The sequence below is a fragment of the Anneissia japonica genome, unplaced genomic scaffold, assembly GCF_011630105.1.
Source record: "Anneissia japonica isolate Jap-2015-1 unplaced genomic scaffold, ASM1163010v1 scaffold26_len2425191_cov177, whole genome shotgun sequence".
Lineage (NCBI taxonomy): Eukaryota > Metazoa > Echinodermata > Crinoidea > Comatulida > Comatulidae > Anneissia > Anneissia japonica.
Genome location: NW_022685220.1, coordinates 1,530,507 through 1,553,317, shown reverse-complemented (window position 1 = coordinate 1,553,317; position 22,811 = coordinate 1,530,507). Strand labels below are relative to the sequence as shown.

Genomic DNA, 22,811 nt, shown 5'->3' with positions numbered 1-22,811 from the left:
AAATTGGTAAAATTTTAAGAAAAATGGGTCCAGATTTTTCATATCTTTGCATAAAATGGGTAACCTTTTTAGAAAATGGGTCCACATTGTTAGAATTTACCTGTAAAGTGGGTCCACCCTGATATTGTGCCGCACTGTTTGCAAATCCTGGCTATGGCATTGACTGTGACATTGCATGAATTGGGAGTCTCACTCTTGGTTTCAGTGGCGTATCTAGGAGTCTTGAAATGGGGTGCTAATGGGGGCACGAAGGTGAAGTGGGGGCTCGATGATCAGTTGAGGGGCGCTAACTAGCAATATAGGGTGATTTTAGGTGCTTTTTAACATGACCATGATTTTTAGGGGGCATCTAGAAGGGCGCAAGTAATTTTTGAAAGGAAGTGCTCCCCCGCCAAATGATGCCACTGCCATGGTTTGAGTCTCATATCTGGAATGAGCCTCATGCCTAGCATTGAGATGTCCACACTACAAGCCTTTAACTAGGGTTGACTTAACTCAGCCAGTGGAAATCATCTAGCTTTAACATTATCTGCATAGCTGATATTGGCTTTAATCAGCGGCTACCATGAGAAGGTATAATATGCCAATCTAAGGTCAACCCATGGGTCAATGATGGGCCAACTTGGGTACCTTGTCTGGGTTTAGTTGAGAGCGCTTGCATGCCAAATGTAAGCCATCCCTGGCTGGTTTAGACAACAAATTTAGACAACAAAATTAGACAACTAAACTGAGTCAAGCTAATCTGACATAGCTATTAAAGGCCTACAGTAGGTCAAGGGTCTCATAACTATAATCTACAGTATGCTAGATATATAGCATTTCTGTTAATACACTTTGGGACTGTGAAATAGTGTATGCTAATAAGTCTAATTTATTATTATTATTTTTAATACTACATACTACCAGTGCCAATTTGACGAATCATTCCATGCAGAACAAATCTTTTCCACGAAAACTTTAATTATAATAATTAATAGGGTTGAGTTCAAAGGACTTAAATGTTGATCTATTACCGTATTACGACATCTTTGGCGAAATATTGTTCATGCCATGTTTGGCAAACCTGCTGACCGTAGATAAAAATGATTTTAAATAAATATATTTTTATTCTTGGCTTGTCACAGTGAAATATAGGAACTTTAGAAGGGAAAAAGTTATGCTTACCACAACTACCAATAAGAAATCTTTTTTATTAGGTATGAATAAAAATCATTAAAAATAATAAAAATAATTAACTATATATTATTATATATTAATATTATCTTCATCGTTATTAATTATTATCACTGATACCGTAAAATTGAGACCATACCATGATGTCAGATAATAATACCACATTCAACAAAACAGACAGAAGTACGATCATGCAGAGTAGTTGAATATGTTGCAAACCTCTAAACAACTTTACATACAATAAACATGGCCAACACCATCAAAGATAAAAAGAGAACCTCACCACCTGTATCGATCTGCTAGGTTCCGGTATTTCAGAAATTGAATCAATACCGAAGAAGGGTCCATTGCGCGGACTGTCTCGTGTAAACAGTAGCATAATAAAAATAGAGAAACAAATATTTATGAATCAAAATATTAGGTTTAGAGAATGCATGAACTACAAAAAAAGATCTAAATATTAGGTGCAAATGAAGTGCCAAAATCTATATATTAGATGGTTGAAAGCTGTGTAAATTTAAATAGGAATGGAGAAAAAAATTGGCATCTATTGTGTGCTGACCTACCATTATCCAGAAATGTTTATAAAAAATATTATTATTTCTACCATATTTGAATTAGTGATCATTATGCAAAGTCATATCTGAAAGTTTTTGATTTTCTGGCAAGCCAAAATTTGAGCTTAACCACCACAGTGAACTGAGAAAGATTTTTTATACATGTATTGCAATTTCGCATTAATAAACTTGTGGATTTGATATCAGCCAGCTGAAATGAGAAGCCAAATAAGTGCCAAGAAAAAAGCTGAATAGTCAAGAATGATTTTGAGGAAACGGGAGTGACTGTCTTACTGGGAAAGAGATTTAAATGATGCAAGTTACAATTATTACCACTGATATCCTTCTCGATGGCTTTTCGTCAGGCATCACATTTATATCATAAAGATTGCTAAAAAAATTGTCAAATAAAAAAAATACAACTTTTTTTACAAATAAAAATAATAACAGTATACTAATGGCCTTAACAGATATTGTTAGCTCTACTACACAGAAACAGATACTATATCCAACATAATAACATTCTAAATGCCAATAAATTTTGTGAATTATCTAAATGGCAGGACAATAAACTAGTTGACATTTGTTTTATGGATTGAGAATGAATGTTTTATTTTCATTGTTTGCTTGCTTGTTGATTTTGAGTGTCAACTGAAGATAAATGAGGATAGTGTCATATTTCAATTATGGAATCTTTAATTTTCGCACGCATATAATTATTAACAAATAATAAATGGAAATATTGCATTAGGGAGAAACAAAATAGAGATATTTTTGGGGCCATATATTTCATTTCTCTCATCAAACAAATATCAGATATACTCACCAATCACAAAGAGTGTGATTATCTATATAATTATATTGTAGTTTAAGTCATTTGAAACACTGACCAAGAAAAGTATTTTACCCCTCCCACCAAAGTGCAACCAGGGTGTCATTGATTAGGGCAAATCACCCCCTGGACACCACCAGGAATTTCAAACCTGGACTTCAAGAAGATCCCTCTGTCGTCCACGTAAGCTTTGCAAGGTTACTTAAGCTTTGCAAGGTTACGTGCCTGTTCATTTCACAAAGCTGTGGACCCTCCTGTCAGATTTACTATAGCCCTACAGTCTCAATTCTGACAACTGCTGCTCTAGTCTCTGAATGCTGAGGTTATTTGAACATATGAAATACACTTAGGTATGATTTGGACCAACAATCTATTTCATTGCTAAGCATGTAACTTTAAAAAAAAAAAAAAAAGATGGCAACATTAGGATAACCTTTACCAGCCCTTATATATTTTCCTAATTACAAACTTGGAAATAAAACTGCCAATTGACTTGCGCTGATGATACTTTGTTATGACTGACTGTATTTCTAAAGTCAAAATATAAATTTTGATTTGAATAACACTGTAGAGAAATTTAAAAAAAACAAAAATAACAAAAAAAACAAAAAATAACAAAAAGATTAGCAATAACATTTCTTTCGAAAATGAAAAAAATAATTAACATTTATGGTAGCCAAGATTATTAGGCTGCAGTACAATGTAAAACTACTTGATTACTGTGCAACAGCCTACCAAGCAGTCGATATTGTTGAGTGCATCATCCATTATAGTCAAAACACAATTTAAATAGGTTTTTCAAATGATGCATCAAACCTCATAATTCCGATGAAAACTCATCATATTATTGAATTGTATTTGTCAATTTAAGGCATAAATAAAACTCCAATGTCATAAAACTTAGATGCGTCAGCTGAAAAGTGTTGGTAAACAGAGCAAGCAATAATGCTGGATTTGTGATTTTAGTCAGTTTCTATGATAAATTTCCAAAATACTTATGGTCTAGTAAAATTTACAAAGTTTCCTTTCTCTTATCGTGGGTCTTAAGCCCCATTCCCGGCAAAATTTCAGTTGTTAAGAAAAATCTGGTTTTTATATATGTTTTAAGATTTATAAATATAATATGTAATTGCTAGTTTAACTGAATTTAGACATTCCCGAACATGAAAAAAAAGTAAAATAAGACTGAAATTTGATTTTTTTTGTTTGTTCCACGCAAAAAATAAACATGGATGAATTTGTTATGTTTGATTTTACGATAGGTCTGTAAAGAAATATAGCAGCCGCCGGAAACATTAACCTATCAACACAGGCCAGGCTAGATAGCCATGAGAAATAGTCTATTTATTTTTTTTATCCTTTTGCGTAAAAGTAAAATTTATGCCAATATTTTTCCATGTTTTATAATAATAATTAGAGTAATGCAAATTTGCCAGGAATGGGGCTTTAATTCAATCTTTTTTTGGTACCTTAGGCAAATCACTGGAACATCAGTTGATTCCCTCTCCTAGTACGCTATCAACAATGGTAATTGTACATGAATTGACGTGGGGATTATTAAGCAGTATACTTTTAAGATCAGTTGTTTTGAGTGTTCTTCTTAGTTTGACATTAGAAATAGAATAAATTATTCAACAAAAAAGAACATCGCATATTAATAATAATAAATACAGTACAACAATAATAACAATTCATCCAAAAATAGGGCTTTTCGCAATTAATTTCAACTTAGATCCAGCGGGAAGCTTGCCATTAAGATAAAAATGCAAGTTTGTGAGGAAAGCGAACAATATCTTAAAGTAGATTGGACATTTTCATCAAAACAATCATTATTATTGTTTTGAATAAGAATTCTAATTTGATTCAACTGAATTTTGCATGTTGACATTTACAATACAATTGAAATACAAAGTATTATCAAGCATCATAATACATAAAAATACAGTTAGTTTGGAACAAGACAAAAAAAATAGTATAAATTAATCTATCATTAAGAATACAAATGATATAAAAATGAAACTGTAAACTCACCCTCCATTTCCCATGATAAGTTGCGACTCTTCACTTCCGCTCATAACTGATGCCTATACAAAACAAAAACAAATTCATAATAATTTTTTAAACTTTTGTAGTTTCATTTTATTATATTATAAGCACATGGGGATCCCAATTTAGAAGCCATTTCTGGGAGATCTGGTGAAATGAGCTGTCTTAACATATTTGATTTTACTTTGCTGCATGGTACCATGGCCAGGGCGACAATTGATAATAGAATAGTAGCATATGTAAATGTCATGAATTTGCAAGAGATTGTTAGTTTCTGGGAGTTTTTCATTCTCCCAAAGTGTTTGAGGCAATCCCCATTTGTAGTTGTTTTTGTAATTTAAATTTTGTTAATATTTACTTTAAAAATGGCCTTGTGAAAAACACATTTAATCTGTGATCAAGTTTTCCATTTTCAAATAAAGTCATTATTATTATTATTATTATTATTATAGCTAGAAGAGGCAGCATCTCCTTATTAACCCACAAACATATAACACAATAAACAAGGGAAATGGTCAATATACTGGTGGCGGTAGCAGCAGGGTACCGGAAAAAAAGTGCCACGAGTTCACAGGAACAATTATGTAAAACCAACGTTCTAAAGTTTATTTGAAAGATGTGGTAATTCAAGTGTAACGGTTTACACACAAGGAGACATATGGTAATTGGTCCTAACAGGATTCGAACTAGGTCACTTGTGTTGCAAAGCTCTGTGTTTGACCACTGCACCATCATGTTTCTTTATTAAAATGTACATCATTTTTCTAAATATAAAGAGATTTAAATGAATTGAGATATTAATTATCAAACACCTTAGAACCAGACACTCAAGGTCACACTAGAACCCAGACAATCAGGATATTAAAGCCTTCCATCGATCCAGTTATTCTTCTCACTTTGAATTTATTTTGCATCATCATAATTATTATACACAATACAAGAGAAAATATACATTACAATGCAAATTAATTACAAATATTAAATGATGCAAAGCCTATGGAAGTCTTGTTTAAGACTTCCATATTATATCGTACATAACTTTTTGTAATTAAAAGGTACAAGAGCATTTCAGCAGAATAGAATTTACGATGAGAGAGATATTGGAATAAAAAGGAAAATATTAGAATGAGAAAGAAACTGTTATGAAGAAGACATTTTAATATGAATTTTTGTTTAAAAGTTAAATCAATATTACAACCTACATTATTATTGTAATTAAAAGGTACAAGAGCATTTTGAGTAGAACAAGAGAATTGAGGAAGAAAGAGATATTGGGATAAAAAGAAAAATATTAGAATGGGATAGAAAATGTTATGATGAAGACATTATAATACGACATTAGGATTAGGGAGGGAGGATAAAAAGAAATTTGGATGTGAGAAGTTGTAATGAGGGCAATATTAGGATAAGAAAGAAAAGGAAATGGGGAAAAATAGAAAGACGATCCATCCACCCCCAATAGATGGGGCACACCTATTTCAGTCCACCATAGTTGGGAATGATGTGAAAAAATGTCGCCTCTGATACCCCAAAATGGCAATTGGCCAATTGTCTCTAGTTTAGGAAATTATTCTCAATCCCTCACCCCTCAAATAGTATACAGACTCCAGTATGGTCGGGCCAGGTGTCCCCATTAACTGGGCCCAGCTAGCCCTCCTGTTGGTGCTGCCCCTAAAAAAGGCTGTAGGATTTAGGCAGGGTAGGTAAAAAGACAAAAGGATGGGATGATCAAGATTGATAGAAGTAACAGAGACTATATTGTAGGAAACATTTCACTGTAGCAGTCTTGCAAATGAAATTGATTTATCATCTAATGAGCTTCAATATGCCACACACCATTGTATCAAAGTCAATCTTCTTGAGATGCGATGCAATTGTATTATGATTATCAAATTATAAAATATTGGTTATGGTAGGTTAGATTTTGTTATCCAAAGCTGCCCATCCGCAAATAATTATACATAAATGAATGAATGAATAAATATATAATAAATAATAAAAATTCAACAAAAAAATAGACAATTTTCATCATTAACTGATAGGTGGACGTCATTTTCACGAGCTCACATGGAAAACGCTGATATTATTATGTGTATATTTGATGTACATAAATGCTTAAAAAAATAATATACTGAAACAATATACAGTATCGTACTGAATATAAGTCTGTATATGACACTGTTATGTCTACTTTTTCCCATGTCATCATTTAAACTGATTGGTCATCGTCATTTTAACGAGTCCACATGGAAAACACAGATATTTGTGGGAGGACCATTTTTGACCATTGTTTGAATTGGTTTATGGATAAGAAAATGCATTAAATCCTTTGTCCCAAGGGCAAGGTCTTTGGGGTCCGATAAATTTTCCCTTGCTCGAATTTCAGCATCTTGTTTTGACGTCAAAATGAAAACTCAGTCATCCAATTGACAGATTTTAAATCAATCATTATAAACTCTCTAGCTAGGCTACATTTAAAATGTACTATAAAAATCAGTGACCTACAACAGAGCACTGTATACTTATGTTGAGAGAGATAATTTGCCATGAGCCAAAACAATAAGAAAAAAATGAATCAACAATGAGCCAACGAGCTCAGAGGAAAATGCTGATATATCAACCTTAGGGAGAGTGGCATATGTAGGGGGATCGCGCCCCCTGTCGCTTGTGGTATAGACAGCAAGTGAAAACATCTATATTATAATTACTTATTTAAAAGGCTAGAGGCGCAGTAACGTAACACTACGTCAGATAACGTCAGGGATTCAAAACCTACCGGTGTGTAAAACTGTAACAACATAGATCATCAAAGTCTTCAGCTCACAAAGTGAACATAATTCCATATTTTAGCTTAATTGCAGGTAAATAATGAATATTATGGATGTTTCCACTGTCATGTGTCACTTACTGGAGCAAATTGGTGTAACTTAACAGCAAAATAGTGTAACTTAACAGTGATGTTAAGTTGACAATTTTTGAGCCTGTTTTAGAGAATGTAGTCAGGAAAATTATTATGTGTGCTCCTAGAAAGAGTTGCGATCTTGATCCGCTACCTATTGCTTTGCTGAAGGAATGCAGTGATGTTATTGCCCTTCCCTTAACACACATAAATAATCAGTCCTTAACGTCAGGGACATTTCCTGAATATCTAAAATCTGATCAAATTCAACCTCTCCTAAAAAAGAAGTCTCGACTCAGATGTCCTAAGTAATTATTGTCCAGTATCTCACCTACCATTCTTGTCTAAGATTACTGAAGGTATTGTTATTACTAGAATATTAACATTCATAGAAAGTAAGAGAATATTTGATGAGAATAGAATCCACATATCGTGTCCACCACGGTGTCGAGACTACACTTTTAAAGGTATAAAAGGACATACTAACAGCCATGGATCAAGGTAAACTTGTCGCCCTTGTTCTCTTGGACTTGTCTGTGGCCTTTGATACGGTGGACCACTGCATTTTAATAGGCTCCAAGAAGTTGGGTTTGACGGAACCATACAAGTGGTTTATATCTTACATTTCAGATAGAATACAGTGCATAAAAATCAATGAAAATTATTCTGCACCTTGTCAACTCTTGTTTGGAGTGCCACAAGGAAGCGTGCTTGGTCCTCTCCTCTTTTCCATTTACTGTCGTCCCTTGGGTAGTATAGTTCAAAGACACAATCTGCAATTTCACGCCTATGCCGATGATACTCAACTTTACATTTCTTTTAAGCCCAATCAATCAGACGCAGACATTGTAATTCATCAATTAGAATTATGTATTGAAGAAATTTGCGAATGGATGGTCTCAAACTACCTAAAATTGAACGATCAAAAACAGAGTTCATTGTCTTTGGGTCCAAGGCACAGCGTAAGAAAGTAGACATTCCGTATGTCAAAATTGGTAGTTCTCAAAAAGTATGCAACCTCGGCACAGTTCTCAATGCCGAGATGAATCGCAAAGACCACATTTCTGGAATCTCAAATACTTCATTTTTCTATCTTCATAACATTGGGCGAATTAGGAAATACCTGACTGAAGGAGCTACAGAAAACTTAATTCATGCATTTGTAACTTCACGTATCGATATGTGGAATTCACTTTTGTACAGACCTTTCAAATCAATCGACTCTCCCGCTTACAAAACATTGCAGCAAGAATTATCAAATGTGTTAAACCTAGAGATCATATTACCCCCTTTTTAAAGCAATCACATTGGCTGCCCAAACTTGATAGAATCGTTTTCAAGATCCCTACCCTACATCTCAAATCTACTTATTCCGCTCAAACCAAGGCGTGAGTGTCTACGATCAAACACCAAAAATTTGCTCTATAAATCACGCACACATCAACTGGGGAAAACGTTCTTTTGCATCCGCTGCACCACATTTATGGAATCTGTTACCAGATAACATTAAACAAAGTACTTCCCTCAGCATATATAAGAATCAGCTTAAGACGTTTTTGTTCACTTCATCCTTACGATAATTACACACTAAATTACACACTAAGTTTTTTTTCTTTTCAATATTCTACTTTTAGGCATAGATTAAGTTTAGGCCACTCTTGTAAGGGCAGCGGTGTGGGACCCCCTTTAAGGGGCAGCCTATATATGGAAACGTGAGACGTTCCTTCCCTCCGTGAGTCTTAGGAGTTGCTAATTAGGAATATCTGCCTTGGGCAAGCAAAGGCACTCCTGAAGCCTCCCCCACCAGGGATACAGTTATTATTATTAATTTTTTTTCCTAGTTAAGATTACAAACTGTTAACAACTCTCCCGACTTCTGTTTTGCGCCATGAGCATCTTTGATGGATACTGGCGCATTATAAATGTTCACTATTTTTATTATTATTATTTCCGCATTCCGTTCGTGTGGTATTATATGGAATGTCAAAAGAGCAACATTCTACATTCAACTTCTGCGGTTTACTGTCACGTGTCGTTTACTTGAGCAAAATGATTTATTTCCGCATTCCATGAGTGGTCGAAAATAGCAACATTCATCAAATACGAGATATTCCCTTACACCAATTAACACTACTGCTGTTTCATCTCATTTTAGTGTTTTCTAAATATTCTTATATTATGAAAAATGATAAGAAACTATGCTTTCAAAAACCATGCAACCTATTTTCTTTTAGTGGTCATATTTAAAAAAAATCAAAACTATTTGCAACATTCACACACTAGAGGGTAAGCGAGCGCACCCTCAAGTTGATTTAATAAATAACAAACAATACAGGACAAAACAAATTATTAACATTGACAACTCCCTGGTATTGATCGTAGATAGATTTGAAAAACTGGATAAATATTGGCAAACACTGGAATGTTAGTCCTCTAAAGAAAACATAAAGAGATGTAAACACCGAGTCCATTTAAAGCAGTGATAAAATAATAATTTAAACAAAATAAAAACAGCACTAAAACTCTTTTCTACCTGAAAGGTATATACAGTAGTAGGATTTCTAAAATCAAGGTCAAATTTGTACAGTTTATGGACTTAAATTGGCGATGTTAAGTACTTTACTCAAAATAAGCAACGATGAGCTCTGAAAATGTACTTAAAAAAATCCATAGCTTAACTTAACAATAAACATACAATACAATTAAGTAAACGAATTGTACATGTCTGTGTCCATGGAAACCGCATTTGAATAATTGACTGAATTGTAAAGCTACCCTTGATTAGAAGTGCATGTCTACTTGTAGCGGTTTTCACAAAAGCTGCTTGTTGTTTATCGTGCTGTAATTGAGTCACATTGACTTTCTGTACCAGAGATTCACTTTTGTGATGTAATTAGTTTAAATCACGATAGCAATTCGTAGAAACTAAATAAATATTGGTGACAATTTTGAGCATGTTACTAACAGTGCATGTCGTATGGTATATCCTCAATACCACCACGAAAGCAAATTTTCGCTGCCTCTGATCTTAACATTATGAGTAACTATGACTACAGAAACAGCAAGCCCAAACATAATATTCATTGAAATGTAAAAGAACAGCACAAAAACAATTGTAATGAATTGTTATTTTTGTATACACATGAATATTTGCCTTAATATAAAGGCAAATTTATAATATGTACACTAACAGTGATATAACAAATGCTCACGGCACTGGGAAACCAGACACTATGTAAAAATGAGTCAGACTGTCTTTTTGCACAAGATTCTGCTTTTGTTCCTCAATCAAAATATTCTATGAGGGCCTCTCCTTTCATTAATTATAGAAATGGTTAGCAGAATGGCAATTCATAATACGTAAGCAAATGTAAAGTGACACTAATGAAGAAATATTTTTTTTTTTTAAATTAAAAAATAAAGAAAATCCAGAAAAGGCTGCTTTGGAGGTGGACATTAACAGTACTGCGAGCAGTTTTATGAAATGGATATGTGCACCTTATAAGATGTCATTATTATCATTATTACTAATGATAATGTGGTTAGTAGGCAATCTGTCTCAATCCACTACTGACTAAAGATTTCAAGCACAAATATAAAGTTGGGTTAACGGACTATAAATATGAAACCCATAATTAGGTATACCTTATATTTCAGCTGGAGGGTTGAATGCAAGTTTCAATTGCACATGTCTTTTAAATGAGATGTTGATGCTGATGTGCAGTATGGCCCATGTGTATCATTAAAGAGTAGAAAACTGTCTCCTGGTTTACTGCTCAACAGTACGTAACTCCAGGAAATTTGCCAAACATGTCCAATTGGGAGTCCGAACCAAGGGGCTGACTAAAGGCTCGGTCAGATATCTTGGAATATAAAAATCCCAAATAGAGTTCCTGGGCTGAGTTTTTATGATTTAGTATGGTCCCAAATTGTGCGTTTAGAAGATAATATTTGGGATTGGCAATCAAAATAACGTTTCAGACGGCAGTGTCCTGGCCTGTCTGACGGGGAAAAATTACTATCCAGCCACCACTGCTGCTTTAATCCACCAACAAAAGGACTGCAATGGAAATAAGCCTTCAGTGGGGTTTCCTCAGTGTATTTCATACAATCCAATCCAAAACAACATTATAAATGTAGTGGTGACAAGGGGAAACAGTCGGAAGTCGGAAAAACAAGTTTTGAGTTTAATAATAACAACTTGTAAAAATATGAATTCTAAACTTTACGATAGTGAAAAAATCAATCTTATACGATAAGTACTTACGAAATTATGATTATTTTATTATCAAAATTTGTGTCCCGTTTGCGAAAAGCGTAAGCGAGAAAAACGATGATAAACATCGTCTTCGTTTAAACTGGGCGCGCTACTAGCCTAGCTGACTCGCGGCTCCGGGTAACTTAATTTGCTCCTTAGCAACTGGGATTTTACTTATTCTAAATCTGCTGATATTTGGCACATTTGTCGTTTATATTTCCAATGCTTTTGCCAAGACTCGTAAAGATTCGATATCAATAAAATGTGTAGTAGGCCTAGCATTAATACGATTATTTCCTGTGTGAATTCGGGGCAATATGTGCAAACTTCAATACACAGAAAGACATTTTTTCCCATATGCTAAACTCAATAGTTCAATGTAATTCGTTCAAAAAAACACATTCAATAATTATTTTAAGTTATACTTGCTGTTATATTTAAATTAAAATTATTAAACCGAAATTGTATGAAAAAAAGGAGGAAGCGTTCAAGCTCCTACAGAGCATGCGCAATGAGTAATGAAATGACGCAAATCGACCAATCATCGGGCTGTTCTCATAGTCGTTGTCAAGGAGAGCTTGAGTTTGTATACATGAAAAGAACCTGATTTTAATTGGTGAAAATAAAGGCTATCACAATAGATTGACCAATCATAGTCAAGCTTATTGATGCTAAACACGACACGGCTGGCTTTAAAACGTGGTCGGTAGTAAAGATGATTTTGCAAGTGTTTTTTAGGGTAACCAAAATATAATTTTTCATACTTCCAGGTTATAGCGGCTCCCTAAAATCATGATTTTGGGCATATTAAGGTAAAAAATAATAAAAAAAACTGTTGAGTAAATTTAATTATATAATATTTAAACTACACGATTCTGTTGAAAACTCGATTTGTGAAAATATTGACCTCTACCATTGTTTTGGCCTATATTTCAAAACGGCCAAAGCAAATTTCGACTGTTTCTCCTTGTCATCGCCACAATGTGACAACAAAATTTACACATCCATTGCATCAGTGAAAAACAGTTCAAAGTCTCAAGCAAACAAACTGCCAACAACAAACTGCTACATCAGTCCATTTTGCCATTAGCAAATTTAAACAAATTTTGAATCACATAGCGTTAAGGTTAATGCCACTTTAAAGGTGTTGGTTATGAGTGAAAAAAAGATTGAAGTCACAGCTGAAGACACATAAAATACTTGAGAGGAGAAACTTATTTACATTATGTTAATGTTAACTAGAATGCAAAGCACAAAGTATGATAGAGTTGCAAAGAGTGAATGAGCGATAAAAAAGAACCTGAAAGTAAGCCACTGTAATAGAGTATGACATAGTTTAATAAGTGTACTGTTAATTTAAGTATGTTGTTTATAAAACGAAATAAACTTATTGGCAACAAAATGCCTACTCACATTATGCCAAAATAATAAAGTAAACTTTATACAAACAACACTGAGGATTTAGGTGGATATTTTAGACATTCGTTACGGTAAACAAGAAAGTAACACCGCTAGTAAGCACAGTTCATTTTCATACTAATATGCGCACATATGCAACCAGTCAATCGGTGCGTGATTATATTACTATAATGTCAATATTGGTTATTGCAACAACATATATATATGCTTAATTACATACATCCACGATAGGCTAATGCTTTATTACCTTGAAGAAAGAATCAAATGCCAAGCGTCTTTGTGCAGCGGTAAGATAGCAAAGTGGCATCATTGGTGCCGTGTGCAAATCTTTAAAGTAGATGGAGTTTTGAAAGCCAGCAGAAGCGACAACAGGGAAAAATTTGTTACAATCTCAAGCAACACAAATTTCCATTCTAACATAGGGGAGTAGTTTATGTACTTGTTTTGTAATCCATGTTTCTAAGTTCAATCAATAACAAGGCCAAGGATATTTCATTATGACCTCAACTGTTGCAAAACTACCACTCTAAAGTACTTTATTGCTAATCAAAAAAAAAAAAAAAAAAAATCACTAAAGACCCCTTCACCAAATAGTCGATGAGATTTACGGTATTTTATACAACACATTAACACTTTGCTGTTTGAACGAGGAATGATCTAAACAAATGTCTAGCATAAACCTCTCTGATATTTTATAGCTGCAACTGATATAAGGGGTTTTTCTACTTAGCAGATAAGCGTAAATTTACTACAAACTGACAAAATCTGACAGTCAAACGTGTGTTAAACTTTGTTAGTAGGTCGTTTGATTTCTTCTCATAGAAAAAAAAATCTTATAAAATCAGCATCTTCAGTTTTGTTAGATGTTTGACCACAGAGACCCTTTTAATTTGCTCATCAACTTACTACTACAGTCGAGTCCGCCAAAGTCGACTCTGTTTAAGTCGAAAATTCACGTCAGTCGAATTTTTGAAAAAGTCCCAATTTTCTCCTATGTATTACTGTGTAAATTGTTTGTTTAATTCGAATTTTTATAAGTCGAATTTCGGCTATATCGACGGAATTTTCCGGTCCGGATAGGCCAGGAGGGGTAGCAATAATGTCGAATGAGAGGAAAGGTTCACCACCGCAGCCTATTCATTTTTTGTTTGTTTGAGTAATGAATGTTTGTGTACATAGTTCGGGTATTCAAATTAAACATACATTGATACTTGAATTGTACGTGGCCTGTCTCTTATACACATCTATCGTATGTCGTAAGTCGCAGTCTACTCTCACAATACAGACACCCCTCCGGACCGGCTCCAATGTTCAGTTTTTCGTCCAGTTTAGTTTGTAAAACTTGTACTGAACCCATTTCGAACAAGATTGTTGTAGACAGGGCCTAGCTATTTAATTAATTTATCAAAGCCCTGGATTCTTTTGACTGCCTAGCCTACGCAAATTCAACACATTAATAATGCGTACAGTACCTGTTGTTTTGCTGTACCGCTCAGCAAATTTAATTATTACCAATAAAACTGATGCGACTTTTATATTGTTTTTGCGTGCATTTCTTTAGGTCTAATTATGTTTTTCCAAGCACACATTCTTCGTTGGGCAATGCCACTTGCTGGTCGGCAGTCTAGCTGTAAACAGAACAGGTCGCGCCCCCAAAAACTCTGCCTGCCTGCCAATTGGTCCATTTCGTGGGGTGTTTTGCAGACTGGACATGTGCTTCGGCTGTGATGACGTCAGATCGCCCAAAGTTTCATAGTGCGTGACAGTAACAAGCTCGGTGTAATCAAGACTTTTTTAATTAAACAAATGTAAAAACAAAACAAAAAACAAATAAGAAACCCTCATGATATATTTTAGAGTCAAATCTAAATAAACCTAACAAATTATATTTTATTCTCTACAAATTTCTTCCGTAATTAAATTAGCAACATGTTTTGAAAAGCGTCTTGAGTTTAAAGAATGAATGAGGTGCATTTGAAATTTACACCGACGAATCTAACGAATTTGAATTCTAGACGTCTACTGAAAAGAGTACCGGTAACCAGTAGAAACTTGCTTTGTTGAGTTCCGTCTTTATTGCAGGTTGATTCCAAAGCAAGAATATACACTTATTAAAACATTGGAATGCGTAAATTTCACTTCATAATTAACCAAGAAAACGTCTACTGGTGTGTCGTGTTAATTAACAGATAATCTCCATGGCAATGCGAGTATAGCTATCCCCTCCCCCTAATTTTAAATTTTTTTCAATATATTTTTCCTCCTAGTTTTCGCATTGATTTTTTTCCATCAGGTTATGTTCATTAATACTTTATTTAAAGGCAAAGAACATATTAATTTTTAATTTTTGTTTGTGTTTTCTCTATATCAATTAACTATTGTCTAGTCATTGTAAGGTTAGACTAAAAAGGTGTTCTAATGATACAAAAGCGTTATTTAATCAATTGACTAATTGACTATTGATGCATTCACAATACATATTGATGAAGCCTAAATACCCATTGTAGAAACGTTTTGAAAAGTTTACATCCGGGTTTACATAAGAAATAGAGGAAAGAAAACAGGATATCTTTATAACAAGTTTCCTCTTTAGAATTTCGATATCACACCTATTTTCTAGTCGTTCTATATTATACTCATATTTCTCTGAATCAACAAAACAAAAAACTCCGGCAAGTACCAGAAACAATTTTTCTGTACTTCTACAGTAATTTTGAGGATGCCCATTAGTGATTCTCTTCTACGATACGCCTACTTTTATTTCAAATTATCTGTTACGGTTGATGGTAGCAAACACGCCTATATCATTAAATATATTTCATTTAATTAATGTTATTTAATTTGTATATCTATCAAAACATTAGGTTAAGTTACAGTATATTTTATAAAGTATGCGTATTATATATATTTTTAATGTTTATGTTACTCTAACGTTTATCATACACCGAATGCAATTTCTTATTGTTTTAACCACCTAGGGTGTGAACAGAATGTTGATAATTATGTATTCTATGCATAAAGTTACACAATTTATTACCATATATTGTTGTGTAGCACAGCAAAAAGTAGAATTTAAAATTACGAAAAACATTATGAGTTGCTTAATTACCGGTACTCAGATGTCATCTTTTGGCCCGTGAGCCCAACTCAAAATAAATGATGGCCCTTTAAAACAAATTAATTAAGAATCAGAAGTGTAGGAGTACAACAGGAGGGGTAGCAATAATGTCGAATGAGAGGAATGGTTCACCACCGCAGCCTATTAATTTTTTGTTTGTTTGAGTAATGAATGTTTGTGTACATAGTTCAGGTATTCAAATTAAACATGCATTGAAACTTGAATTGTATGTGGCTTTATTAAAAATATTTTTGTTTATGTATGCGGTATTGTCAACAAACACTCCCTAAAAACAGCTTAAAAATGTTCAGATCATCGGAACGCCAGGGGGATTCGCCCCTGAACCCCAACCGAGGCTATTTCAGGGTTTCTATTTGGAATACAATTGCTATATAGAATCTGAAATGATGCTGTGTAACTCTTTTTACAGTTTCCACTTACTGTATACATAAAGCAATGAGATAGAGACAAGACTAGTCTATTTGAAACATGGGAATTCTAACCATAACCATCAAATTAATTTAGTTAAAATTTATTTTTCTGGTTCCTGTATGCTGTAAAGCAATAGGAACGTTTGCAATGGCCTGAGATGCTGACATCATCAAATTCTTTGAAAATTTGTAAACAAGCAAATTAGAAATTCTAAATATCTGTTGGTTATGAATTTTTGCATACATGTAGTATTGGTCATTTAATTGTGTCCTATTGTTTGAAAATATTTTTAGATAAAAATATTAAAGCAATACATAAGAACTTCATTATCCCCAATTAAAAAAAATATATATATATATTTTGAGCTCCCTTTAAAGAAAAGTCCTAGATCCGCCCCCAAGAAGGGGTATAAAACTTTCATCAACAAAAAGCCAATAATTTTGTCACAGAACACTTCATAGGTTGGTTCCTGCAGAGGTCAGGTCTATTATTAGCCAAACCCGGATTTGTAAAAGATATAACAACTAGAGGATGAAGGTAAATGTAAAGTGTGTCAGATCATTTTTATACCTTTATGGATGGTCAGACAACTTTTTGGACCATGGAATTAATTAAATCAATCAATCTACAAGCTACCAATTTATCAATCATTGCACGTGAAGTATAACCGATCATAGTATGTCAGCCTAGATGGAACATGTCAACTTTTTGAATAATAATGTATTGTCTACCAATGAAATATGGAAAAACCACAAAAATTTAATTAAGTTTTTGAATAACTTTTAAATTAACTTTTAACCAGAAACAGATATAAAAAAAATAGTCTTTGCTAATTTACAGACATTTATACTAAAAAATCCTTAATTAATAACTAGTTAATTCAAAGATCTCTATTTATAATAATACAGGAAGTAAGCCTACTGTGTTCACTGTCGGGTAATTGATGGTAAACCTTTTTTTCTGTCAAATTTTTAAAGTTAATAAACAAATATACTATTAAAGGCAATTCAAATATGGAATTAAATTTTTCAATTCCTTTTTGCTCATGACAGGCATGAAAACATTTTACAAATTATACTTTTGGGAAATTGATAACTTGATTCATTTATAGTATATGAGGAATTAAAGACTTTAATTGGTTTGTTTGTGTTTGTCAAATGTTACCATAGATAGGAACATTCATTCTGGAGTTTATACCAACATTTAAAAAAAAATAAATCAAAATATTAACATTAAGAAGACAACACCACATTTACATTTACAACACCGAATATTTAATTCAAATACATTTCTAGAATCCTTAATTATTTCCAAATCTCTATCTTAAGAAAGGAATTTAAAGAAGCTACAATAAATTCCCATCTCCAATATAACTTCTCTTTCACCTTGAAGTAAATATCTCTATACTCCTCCCAAAACAATATATTTTCTAAAATATTAGAGTAAAAAATGATTACGAAGGACTGATGATCAATATGACTCTTACTTCAATTGTAAATCAATACAATGTGAATGTATTATAAAACATACGCATTCACAATGTGTAATTCGAATCGGCCATTACACTCAGGAAATTGCTATACTTATTCTTAACATTATGGAATCATTTCAGAAAAGAACTTAAGCTGTTGAGGCAAGTTTTTTTTACTATGATTAGTGAACTATACATTTAATAAAACAGATCTACAGGTAAGGGCAGGAAAAACTATTTTTAATTAGCAAAATATTTATGCCAAAATCATCTAAGTTCAAGTGGGCTGGGTCTCAGTTAAGATCTTGATATCAAATGCAAGCAGCAGATGTTATTTAAAAAGCTCAATAATAAAGTTAATAATGTTTATTTGAAATTTGGAAATGCAAATTTTTTATTTGAAGCTTTACCATAATCAAAATATAGTTAAAAATTCCCTTTTGTTTATGACGATGAGTACAAAAACATGCTAAAAATTAAATTATGTTTTTATTTGAAATTGTCTATACCCACAGGCGGCAAGTTCGCAAAACAAGGTATAAAAAGGTATAATAGGTGAAAATGAAGATGTGGAAATGATTTGCGCGTAAATGCAGCTTAAGCAAAGTACTCACTGTGCCAGATTTCATAAGGAATGCAATGCAACGACGCGTGCACAACGTTTTTAATGACGATCTGTTCAGACTGCCAACGACAATCAGCAGACGGCATCGCATCGTCTAGCGCTCACAGGTAGCTGAGTTGGATTTGTCGTGCGACCACCGTACCACCGCCGTGCAAAGCAGCGAGTACCCATCTTTAGTGATCAAGATGCTTGATTTCAATATTGATTTGATTTTAGGGCTAGATATAGGTCAATTCATCAACTTTATTTCAATAATGGTAAATGGGAGCAAAATATTCCCTATAGCAATAGTTCAAACACAAATACAGTATAATGTTAAAATTGAACCTTCCTATAACTTACATTCCTCTCTCACCAATTCCATTAAAATTGAAGCTCATAGCATGCAATAATCAATATCAGCATTCATTTTAAAGATAGATCTGCCAAGAGTTCCTGATCAAATGACAGGGTAAACACTACGTCTTTTGTTGTTCAATATAGTATGCACTACAGTTTATGTTATTTTCCTCTCACTATGAATTAATAAACTATTGAATAATTCTTATTCAATTCAAGGTAAAGAATTTTAGAAACATTTGATGAATAAATAAATAATAATAATAATAATACTAATAGACATTTATAGCACAAAATGCAGAAGCTTAATTACCTTGTATCTATATTAAGAGGATAATATATAATTATGTTTATGTCATTTCATTGCTTTCCATAAGAATGTGTCAAAACATTTCCACAAGCAAATTGAAAGTGTAAGAGTGAATGGCTGAGTGTTTCAGTCACACATCCTATGTATTGAACAACAGGGACTGTTATGCATAGTCCTACTTATATAATGTCACTCTGACGCGTGTTGTTGTTTGCCTAATCCAAGCCAAGGAATGAACAAAAATTTTATGTATAAACTTAATTTGTTTTAATATCGAGAAAACCTTCATTTATAAAATAACTTTATTTTCAAACAAAACAAAGGAAAACATACAAAACTTGGAACATGCAAGGTAAATGAACAAAAAAAACCAATACAAAAGCATATGATAAACAGTATATAAACAGATTTAAATATAAAAATAAGAATTAAACTCTGAAACCAAATTTCAATACTATATATATTTTTTATTTCGGTAGATTAAGGTATTCATAATTTAGATTTAAAATACTCACTCAAATTTATTAATATTCCATATAAAATTATATTGCACGAGACTCATTAATTTGAAAATAACAGGGATTTTTCCAGGAAGATTGTCTTTTGCATAATGGAAAGGAAGAAACTAGTGCTAATTTCAAGACATTATCCCGTAACATTTTTATTGAGATTGGTTTCAAGACTACAGATTGCTAAGATTTTTTAAAGGTTATTTACACTATCTGGGGAGACATACCCTCCAGGTTCCACCTCCACAGCAATCAGTTTAACCTCGTATAATCCCATTAATAGCTTACTGGAAATTACTAACACTGATATTCTAAACATAGAGCTAAAAAATAAAAAAGGAAATGCATATTTTGAGAGCTGCCATGGTCTTGAGGATCAAAATACAGTAGATTAATCTCTCTCTTGGTACACCCCTATTAAGGGCCGCAAATTATTTTCTTTTAATATTATGGTCAACCCCTATTGAACACCCTATTAAGGGGACCTTTTGATGTCTTTAAAAACAAAACAGTTTGACAATACGTAAACCACTTTTTATAACTTGTAGCAAAAACACAGTTAATATAGTTAATTAATTGCTTAAGGTTTGCATTTTTGACAGATGTGATGATGCACCTAAAAATCAAATATCTATGCTTTGGGACAGGGTTCTTGCACCTGAATGTCGGGAGTGGTGGTCGGCTACCTCATAGAATAGCCGACTGTAATATGATCAGATTTCTTAAAACGAGTGGCCGTAAGGCATTATGCAGTATGGTTGAAATCTGACCAATGAACAACACTGTTTCATATGACAATCCATCCTATGTTTTATTACATAGCATATTCGAAAAACATAAATTTCATGAATTTCCCCATCACTTTTCCCTAAAAATGTTTCATACTTTTAATTTCCCAAGCTTTCTCCTCAATATACCACTGATTACAGACAAATATCGTTAGAAATGAAGCCTCTGATAGTAAATGTTTTGTCCTCAAACATGATGGCATACCACTTGCACTAACGAGTGGTCTAATAAATAAGAAAAACACAGGTCATCAGCAAGGCAGCAATATTTAAAGGCTTAACTTCAAAAGCATGACTGTGATGCACAGAAACAGGACAGAAGCAATGCATGGAACAAACATGAAATACTGTAGGATGGTTAGATTGTAATGGGCCCAGTGACCTTTTTCGCTCGCTATACTGCACTTTTACTGATAACAAAGTTGTTTGCTTAAAGGAATTCCAGAGAGTTTCAAGAAAATAAAATATGCAAAGAAACCAATGACATTCTTAAGTAATAATTAATCAGTAATTACTTTGTTCTATACAGTAATTTTTGGTTTAGTTACAAATAAACCCAAATTAATTTTTAAGTCATTGTTCACCAAAGTTTCTATATCTTTTTTATGCAAGCTAATAATATATAATGTACTGTACAGTACTAATGTATAAAGTTGAAATATATAAATTGTATAAATAGAAGTATTAACAACACATTACTTAGAAAGCCTGTTGTGTGAGAATAATTCGGTGTTAGAGTATTTGTTTTCTGAGAGATCAAGGAAGTCGTTAAAAAAGCATATGAAGAAAGATGCCCTATAATCCACTATATGTTTGTATTTTTATGATTGTGTATTAAAACGTAATTGAGGATGCATTGGCGATATGCACTAGTGATTTTTATAAAGTTGACACTCTATTTTCCTACATTTATGAAGCAATAGTTCAAGCGAATATCATAAGCATCATACCATCCTACTCATCATATTTAATATAAAGAGAACATTATTATTCTTCTGATAATTAATACACATTATATAAAATTTATATGAGATACTATCAGAACAGACCAGAGGCAATATATTTTCAGTGGACAGTATAGTTACTAGAACGAATTACTGTTATTTAAATATGCTGACCGTATAGCAACATGACATCGTAGTAAAGAACCTCATCAGTAGGATTATTATTATATAACGTGTCGCATCATGCCAACAATGGCCTTTTACCATTGATCATTAGATCAAATATGTATGGAACACATACTCCGCCTTTAAGATTTAGCAACACTGCTGTTTTATAGTAATAAGCGTATTGATCTTGAAGCCTGTAGTTTACACTGCTTGATGGAAAGAGACAACTGTTGGTGAAATGCCTTGCTTTAGACGCAGGCAAAATTCAGCTCTGACCTCAAGTTTGACAAAAAAAAAAAAAAAAAAAAACCCAAAAATTTAATAAAAAAATAGCAATCTACAACAAAATAATTATCAACAGTGCTGGTGTATTGACATACCAAAGTTTACTATCAACAACAATATATTAAATAATAATTATTATAGAAAATTTTTAAACATAAAAATCTGCTCAATCAGTTTTACAGAGGGAATAATCAAATATATATCATTACACATGTCTATTCACAATCCTAAAATAACAATAACAAAAATCATTAGATTAGAATGTTGAATTTGTAATATATTAGGAACTATTTTAAAATAGAAAATGTCAGGAGCTACCTGTAAGTATTTTATTTCTACCATTAAGTTATATTCAATCAACTAAATATAAAATTCACAGTGGCGGTAATCCAAGAAAACGTTCAGATGCTCCAACAGCCTATAAAAATGTAAACTAATCGACAGTAAATGAATTCATATGTATATTTATTCATTGAAACAATGTTTATAAATTAGAAACAGAGAAGCATGAAGGAGACAGTGGTCTTAACTACTTTAACTACTTTGGCTTCTCTGGGTATTTTCTCTCGAAATTATTGGCTTTTTCTGCTAACGCAAGAAAAAAAGCCATTATTTTTCTTCTGCATTTATTCTCTTCT

At 32.9% G+C, this 22,811-nt stretch overlaps 1 protein-coding gene across 10 annotated transcripts in view; it reads right to left on the bottom strand.

The window, feature by feature from the left end:
• The window catches only part of LOC117109033 (protein unc-13 homolog B-like), a 101,859-nt gene that overhangs the window by 61,156 nt on the left and 17,892 nt on the right, over positions 1–22,811 (bottom strand). For 7 of the 10 annotated variants that reach the window (XM_033251263.1, XM_033251268.1, XM_033251274.1 and 4 more), the window contains exons 2-3: positions 4,594–4,646; positions 1,457–1,529 (exon numbers count right to left, since the gene is read on the bottom strand). In XM_033251263.1, the coding sequence (XP_033107154.1) occupies positions 1,457–1,529; positions 4,594–4,646 (126 nt within the window). Of the gene's footprint in view, positions 1–1,456; positions 1,530–2,063; positions 2,122–4,593; positions 4,647–22,811 lie in introns of those variants that run through there. The other 3 variants (XM_033251312.1, XM_033251319.1, XM_033251325.1) reach the window with 2 other exon arrangements.